The sequence below is a fragment of the Carassius carassius genome, chromosome 20 (assembly GCF_963082965.1).
Source record: "Carassius carassius chromosome 20, fCarCar2.1, whole genome shotgun sequence".
NCBI classification, from domain to species: domain Eukaryota; kingdom Metazoa; phylum Chordata; class Actinopteri; order Cypriniformes; family Cyprinidae; genus Carassius; species Carassius carassius.
This window is the reverse complement of record NC_081774.1, coordinates 28,803,612-28,811,281: the sequence shown is the minus strand read 5'-3', so window position 1 is coordinate 28,811,281 and position 7,670 is coordinate 28,803,612. Positions and strand designations below refer to the sequence as shown.

General features: G+C 34.9%; 1 protein-coding gene across 4 annotated transcripts in view; it reads right to left on the bottom strand.

The window, feature by feature from the left end:
* Positions 1 to 1,109: 1,109 nt before the first annotated feature.
* Positions 1,110 to 7,670, bottom strand: part of LOC132096804 (cAMP-specific 3',5'-cyclic phosphodiesterase 4B-like) — a 78,297-nt gene continuing 71,736 nt past the window's right edge. For all 4 annotated transcript variants that reach the window (XM_059502412.1, XM_059502413.1, XM_059502414.1 and 1 more), the window contains 8 exons: positions 5,165 to 5,352; positions 4,967 to 5,065; positions 4,722 to 4,886; positions 3,601 to 3,700; positions 3,293 to 3,447; positions 2,800 to 2,922; positions 2,518 to 2,700; positions 1,110 to 1,739 (listed from right to left, as the gene is read on the bottom strand). In XM_059502412.1, coding sequence (XP_059358395.1) covers positions 1,452 to 1,739; positions 2,518 to 2,700; positions 2,800 to 2,922; positions 3,293 to 3,447; positions 3,601 to 3,700; positions 4,722 to 4,886; positions 4,967 to 5,065; positions 5,165 to 5,352 — 1,301 coding nt within the window. In that variant the 3' untranslated portion in view covers positions 1,110 to 1,451. The remainder of the gene's footprint in view (positions 1,740 to 2,517; positions 2,701 to 2,799; positions 2,923 to 3,292; positions 3,448 to 3,600; positions 3,701 to 4,721; positions 4,887 to 4,966; positions 5,066 to 5,164; positions 5,353 to 7,670) is intronic.

Here is a 7,670-nt window from a genome sequence, read left to right as displayed (position 1 = left end):
TAAAAAATAAAATAAAAATGCATTAACACAAAAGGTAAGCAAAAGCAAACAGTGTACATATTGTTAGGAAAGAAAGATACTTGTTTAGGTCGAACGAAAGACTAATCTCAATCAGAATGACGCACGTTCACCACATCCCGTTCCTGACCAGTAAGAACGCACATCAGGAGGAACCGCATTGTTTGACATCAGCAATTTTGTAATTGAGGTTTATTGTTGACTTTGTTCTGTGAATATTAAAAGCTTAGATTCTAAGAAAAGAAAGGCATAAAGAGAAATTTGTTTTTTAAGAGTACATTTTTTGAATGTTAAATCTCTTTTGTTGCTTTGACAAATGTATCTTAGCGACATTTACAGACACAAAGAAGTCATTTTTTAAATATATAGTATATAAAAAACAATTAGTTATAAATCGGTTTAATATCGCTATTGAGTGTTGGGATGTTTGTTTCCCATATTAAAGTGGTTAGAAGAAATAATCTGGGTTTAATAGTGCTTGATCGACAGCATCTGTGGGATAATGTCAGTTACCACAGGAAAAAAAAACTAAATCACAAAAATCACTAATACAATATTTATAAAAGTAGCTCCTTGCTGTACTTATAATGGCTCTTACAATGGAAGAATAAAAAAATAAAAAGACTGAAATTATTTTCTGTGGCAATCAGCATAAAAGCGCCACAAATACAGTCGAAATAGCTCAATTTATATTCACCCCAGAACATTCCTGTAAGAGAAACCACTAAAAACCTGGAGTCTTTGGATCCTGTTTTTAGTTAATACGACATAAAACGTCACATTAATTGTACCAGAAGAATCGCTTAATAAGAACGCCTTTTAAAAGAGAAACTGTTCGTTACAAAATACAAAGGTTTTGTATTACTTGAATAAAGTACGCTGGCACTAGATTATTCTTAAATCCAAAATTCAGGAAGACTGCATTCCCAATACACAACTGGGAATAACGTGCTTTTGCTTTCAGCATGACAACATCTTTCACGTTTCCAAAAGAGTAGTTGAATGTGACACCAAAAAAAGTCACATTAGAACACACAAGTACAAAAAAAGCAGTCACTATTTTTTTTTTTTTTTTTTTACAAAAAAGTCACTTTGACGTTGTAGTACAAAGCCCTCTTATAAGAGGGTCATCATTTCCCCTTCACAGAGACCCACTCCAACATTCGGATCAGACTGTAACGTCTGTAAAGAAAATCCAGCTTATGGCACTTTCAGTATGGCCTTCCGTCCGTACATTTCTGGTAATGTCCAGCTTGAATGGATTCCTGCAAAGTCCAGTTAGACTGTGTAGGTGTTTGCTCACTCCCCATTTGGGCTCTGAAACAACAGACACAGCGGTCCTCTGAGGGATTCTCAGGAAGCAGGAGAATAACGTTCCTCCACTTTACTCTCTCATCAAATATGGCCAACATGACAGCCATTGAAGTGAGGTGCTACGTCTCGGTGGATGGAGGCGAATGTGTCACTATCTCTACACAGTCTGACTCTAAGAGGTTCTCTGTATCATGCTTGGCTCCTTCCTCAACCTCCAACTCGAACTGAAACTTGTCTCCACCATCAGTTCCTGTTTCGAAGAAGGGAGGAGAGGGACTCTGCGGTATTATGCTTTGGTACCAGTTTCTGTTCTCTTCTAAAGTGTCCAAGATATCCTGTGCATCTGGATGCACCAGGTCTGCCCAGGTCTCCCATAGTGGATGCACGATGTAATCAATGAAACCAACCTAAAAGGAAAACAAAACAAAAAACAAATGAACAATTACTTCTAGAAACTGCTCGACTTGACCGATACCTTGTAAAGAAGAAGTGGGCTTAATTGTATTGAAATGTACAATTAAGTATATTTTAGAACAACTTTACATTTTTAAGAAGTATATATTTTTTTAAATCTGCAGATTTAACCTGTACCTGCAGATAGGGCCACTTAAAGAGTACACATTCAAGACTATGTTTCTTAGCACACTTAAGTACAATTTTAAAGACAAGTTTACTTTGTAATAATGTAAAACTAAAAGTTTTACTTTAAAGTCCATTTTAAATCATTTTTTCATGCTTTAGAAAAGTATTTTGACTAACAAAGTGAGGCACATGCTAAGCTCCTGACTATCAACCTCATTATTACAAACGTGTTTTTACAAATACTGTTAAATACATGACGTGCAAGTTCAAACAGAAATTACATTTCAGTGTATTTTAGTTTACCATAAATGCTTATCAGTGCATTCGACAGTATGCTTTAACCATTTTTCAGAGACAATATAATTTTGAAACTGGACATAAAGATGCACTATAGTTCTACTTAAGTGGGTCAAAAAACACCAAGTTTAGTTAATTGCATTTAGTGTCAATTTAAACTATAGTCCATTTTTTATTTACATATACCGTGCAATTGATTTCGCACTCAAGTATACGCTTTTAAAGTATATTATTTCCATAATAAGTACAATAAAGTATGCTTAAGTGTGGAATGACTTGAATGTGAAAGATCCTTTGGATGCCCACCTGAGACTTCTCCACTGAAGCAGTGTGTTTGTCACACATCGGGCTGATCTCCATGCCTCGCTCTCTCTCTCGGTCACCCTGGTGGAAGAACTCCTCCATAATGCGGTCTGTCCATTGCCGGTACAGATCTAATGGCTTAGTGGGATTGCTGAGATCGGCACAGTGAATCATATTTCGTAAGACCTGTGGACATTGTGAGACAGAGGACACTGAAGGATACTGACTTGTGGAACTAGTAGTGACGAAACAAATGTTGTTGAGGACACGCAGGCCAGGACTCACCTGTATCCTGTCCGTATAGTTGTCCAGTAGCAACACTCCTGAACTGGTCACCTTCTTCGTCTCTACCATTGTCTTCAAGTCAGCCAGTAAGCTCATGTGCTTGGACATGTCTGTTGCTAATACCTATGGAAAGAAATTGAGACTTTTCAGATCTGTAGATCATTTGCTTAAATTGTTAAAATGTTGCATTTTCTTCACTTTCTTAAGGCAACATATCGAAATGTGTCACATAAATGCCCTCTCATTGGTCAAAGTGCCATTCCCATTCACTTGATTGCTGTCACCATTTGACACTCCTCAAACATTGAAATGACTGATTGTACAACACCCAGTGTTTCTGTGACTATTCAAAATGTGAATATGAGGCACAAGATTAGTTGGGTCAATATATTTGACCAACAAAAAGCTGCTTGGTTTGAAAGTAACTTTCTTTGAGAGTTGTTTGAACACTAAAAGCTTAAAGTTGTTAAAATCGACGTGCACAAATGCCTACCAGATCAATGACCATCTTTCTCAGAGTCTGTCGATTCTTCTTTGAGAGGTTTTGGAAGATATCACAGTTTTCCCCTTGCAAGAGCTTGAAACCAACCGCTAGGTGATGGTTCTCCAGAACAGACTCATCATTGTACATGAGCGCCAGCTCGGAGTCTGCAGTAAAGACAGGCATGATGTTTATGAGAGACATGAAACAGTCATAACATTGAGGCTTTGTTCTTCCATATGGTTTGCGTTCCAATAACTGCAGCAGTTTGGACCCATAAGCATGCATGGTCTTCTATATGTTGATAAAAACACACTCACTGGTATTAATTAGGAACTGGTTGGAGACTCCTGGGTGGTCCACATCATGGATGGCTGCTGCAAAGATAGCAGCAAGGATCTCCAGGTCTGTAAAGACCGCCTGTGGATAATAGTAGAGAAAGACAGTGTTACACGACCCAGATCAACTTTCTGCAATGCACTGAACTGAGTAAAGCATGCTGCACACAGTATAAGCATTGTAACACAACTCTGCAAGTTGAAACTGTTTCAGTTTTGACTCTGTTTGCCATTGACCTTTAATTAAACAAAATATTTTGCAGATAAAAGACAGCTTGTGTTTTCAAGTTACATTTTTGCGTAAAAAAAAAGAGCTGCAGACTAAACACTTTAGAGATCAGAAGGGTCATGCATCAGGAAAATGAGAGATAAATCAGTTCAAAGGGTCCAGAAACAGCTATGACTGGCTGGAAATGTGGAATGAGGAGAAAATATTTTGCTTTCATTTTATTCTCTTATTTTGTTTTGTATTTCAATTTTTTAATAACCATTTTATTCAGTTATTTTATTTATACTTTTTTTTTTCTATTATGCATTTTTATTATTTCCATTTATTTGTATTATAATCTCTTATCATATATTAAGCATTTTACTTCTTTTTTATGATTTTCTTTTCTTTTAAGCATTTTAATAAAAAAAATGTTTTATGTATTTTCATTTTTCATTCATATCTATTTTATTCTATTGTTTTTATGTTTAATTTTTTTTTATTCATTCAAATTTTATTAACTAATCCTTATGCATTTAAAAAAAAAATAATGTTCATTTTAAGCATTTCAATTATATTTTTTACATTTATTTTCTCATGTATTTATATGCAGTTGTAAAATATTTTTTATTTTTATTTAATTTTTACATTTTGTTTTCATTATATGAGGGTGTTTATATAGGATTTTAAAATCTGGGCTTTAGTTTGAGTATATCAAAGTATTTTGATTCTGTGTTTTAATTTTGTCTTCAACTTCTGTTGTTTTGAAATGTGCTTTATGAATTAATAAACCAAACTATATGGTTTTTTTTATAAAGCCCTGTGCTAAATAAATAAAGCCTTAAAGCTTTACTACATCATAACTACATTTCTAGGACATATAGGAGTTCCTTACATCCAGTGCAGGTGTGGACAGCAGGATGTGTGTGGACTGGGCCACATCAGCCGCGTGTAGACTGTTGTGATAGGCCACGTCTGCGTGGTAGTGATCTTCAAGGGTCATCATGTAGGTCACAAAGGTCTCCACTGGGATCTTAAATGTCTTCATTAAATCTCTCTCCTACAGAAGAAAATTGCTTCAGTTACATTTCATTTTTAAAAACACATCTCTGGACTTTTTTTTGCGTTTTGCACTCTAACCTGAAAGATGGCGTACATGATGCAGGTCAGAGGCCGATGGTGAGAGTGCTCTGAAACATTAAAGATGTTCAGACCCCATTTGTTGATGTCCTCCAGGTCCTACAAAAGGCAAGAGAGGATATACGTCTAATTACGGTACCAGCTGGACAAAAGTGCACGATTTCCATGCAACAGGTGGTCTGTAATGTATGACTATACCTTTGAGAGCAAGTCCTCCAAATCTGTTTTCACGCCGAAGCGGGCCGTACTGCAGCTGCTGGAGAGACCCGGGCCGTGCGTGACCTTCCTCACCCCGCTGATCTGAGTCATCAGCTGCTGCTGCTGCCTCCTCTTTCTGTCCCGAGATTTTGGAGTGGGCGATGGGACCTCCAGTTCATTCTGTTTATCTACAGGGGGAAAGGTTTCGTCCTGTAATTGTTCATTTCAACACTCGCACACTAAATGACTATACACACACACTGAGTAAATTCAAGTCAGCAAAATGAAGTTCGATATTAGTAAAAGCCACCTACAAGAACGTTTCTGCCAAGTTCAACAGTTTAGGCTACAGCTAAATATTCCCTGATGCAAAGAGAGCTTAGAATAGAGTTATAGTCCAGGCTGGACAAATACTGAATATACAATGAACAAGATGAAATGACAAAATTAAATAAAAAAAGATTAAACCTGTTTTGTTCAGTTTTTCTAAAAGCAAATAACGCTCCCCAAAGAAAACAACGTAAAAACAATTTTGTTTAAATTGTGTTTTCACTTGATAATAGCTAGCTTTATTGACTGCATAAATTATTGTGCATTTGTTTAATTTTTATTTCATTTATTTATGTTTTTGGTAGTACATCACAGAAAATATGATGCATGTTTTAATAAAGACATCACAACGAACATCAAGGTCTTCTGAAGCTGCCTTTAGTTCGGGTAAGTAAACTAAATTAAACATTGACTAACAAAATGTTTTTAGTTTTAAGTAAAAATTCTACTTTCATACTATAGGTCATTTAGCTTTTGGTTATGGTGAAATAAAAAACATAAAAGTATTACATTGACCTACATTAAGTAACATTATTATAGTGAAATATTTAACAAAATTATGGTCTTTATGATAAATATCACTTTGTATGAATGTTTTTTGTAAAAATAAATATTTTTGATAAATACTATTAAATCACAATTTAAGGTATAAACTAAACGAAATATAAATACTGTGAAATGAAGTTATAAAAAGTATTATAAAATTATTATACTGACCTACATAAGTAGCATTTTGGCTCATGTCTAAAGAAAATATACAACGTCATTATGGCCTTTACAATAAACACTCTTTGTATGAATGTTTTTGTCTTTGGAAAACAAATAATGTGTCCAAATATTACATCAAAATTAAATTACAAAAAAAAAAGTGAAATAATAAAAATGTAAGAAAAAATAATACATTTGACTGTAACAAATGAGCGTTTTTTATTTTTACAAAGTATAATTTTTAAGTGTATGCTGGTGCCAACCCATTTCAGCTTTATATAATGTAATATCTACTGAGGTTTTTAAAGAGAGACATCAGAGAAAAAGTTGATACTCAAAACATGCCTGGGAAAACAACCCAAGTCTCCTGAGATGAAAGAGCGATCTCTTGATTTTTTTCTCCAGTGACGTCCCTCAGAACCACACATTTGTTCTTTTCTCTCAAACATCTCTTGTTTCTCACTCAGGAGAGTTGAGCTCTCGCTAACACTGCATGTTAAGAGTGTTTGTCTGAAAATCTCCCCACTGATGACTCTGTGAGTAAGTGTGTAGGCTGTAGGGCTCTGAACGGCAGGGTTAGGGGAGTACAGTGACCCTGCGGCATCTGACGCAGACTACAGTTTCAGCCCTTCTCTTTCTCACACACTCTCTCACGCTGCGTGGACGCAAGACCAGATCAGACTGGTTTGAATTACATAGGTGCAGGCGAACCTCAGATGTTCAGCAATGATTAAACTCCTCTTTCTAGATATCAGTGTTTTCATAGAGGTGCTTCTCATCCTCTCTATATACAACCTTTTATTATTATCACCATCTGAAGTATGGCTTTCACCATATTTCTCAGTTTAGCTCACTAGTCTGAAACACTGTATACTGTAGTAAAAACTCAATAATCAATAGATCATGTCCGACATGTACGTTTCTGGGTTTTTAGTATGACATGTTGTTGAAAGAAGTCTCTTATGCTCACCAAGGATGCATTTCTTTAATCAAAAATATGGTAAGAATAGTAAAATTCTTGAATATTATTACAATTTAAAACAACGGCTTTCTTTTTGAATAAATGTAATTTATTCCTTTGATGCAAAGCTGAATTTTCAGCATCATTACTCCAAAGTCACACGATCCTTCAGAAATCTAAATCTAATATGCTGATTTGATTCTCAAGAAACATTTATTATTATTTATCAATGTTGAAAGCGAAAATGTTCAGAAGAACAGCATTTATTTGAATAGAAATCTTTAATTAGCTTTAATAAATCTTTACTTGACTTTAAATCTATTGCATCCTTTCTGAATAAAAGTATTAATTGATTTACTTAAATCAATTAAATCTACTGACCCCAAACTTTTGAACACCCAGTATTTGAAAGGATAGCTCCAACTAAAAGGCATTTACAATAATTATTGCATACTGCTTTCTTATCAACTGGAGTTTTAGTACATGGAATATATAACATTTTCAATT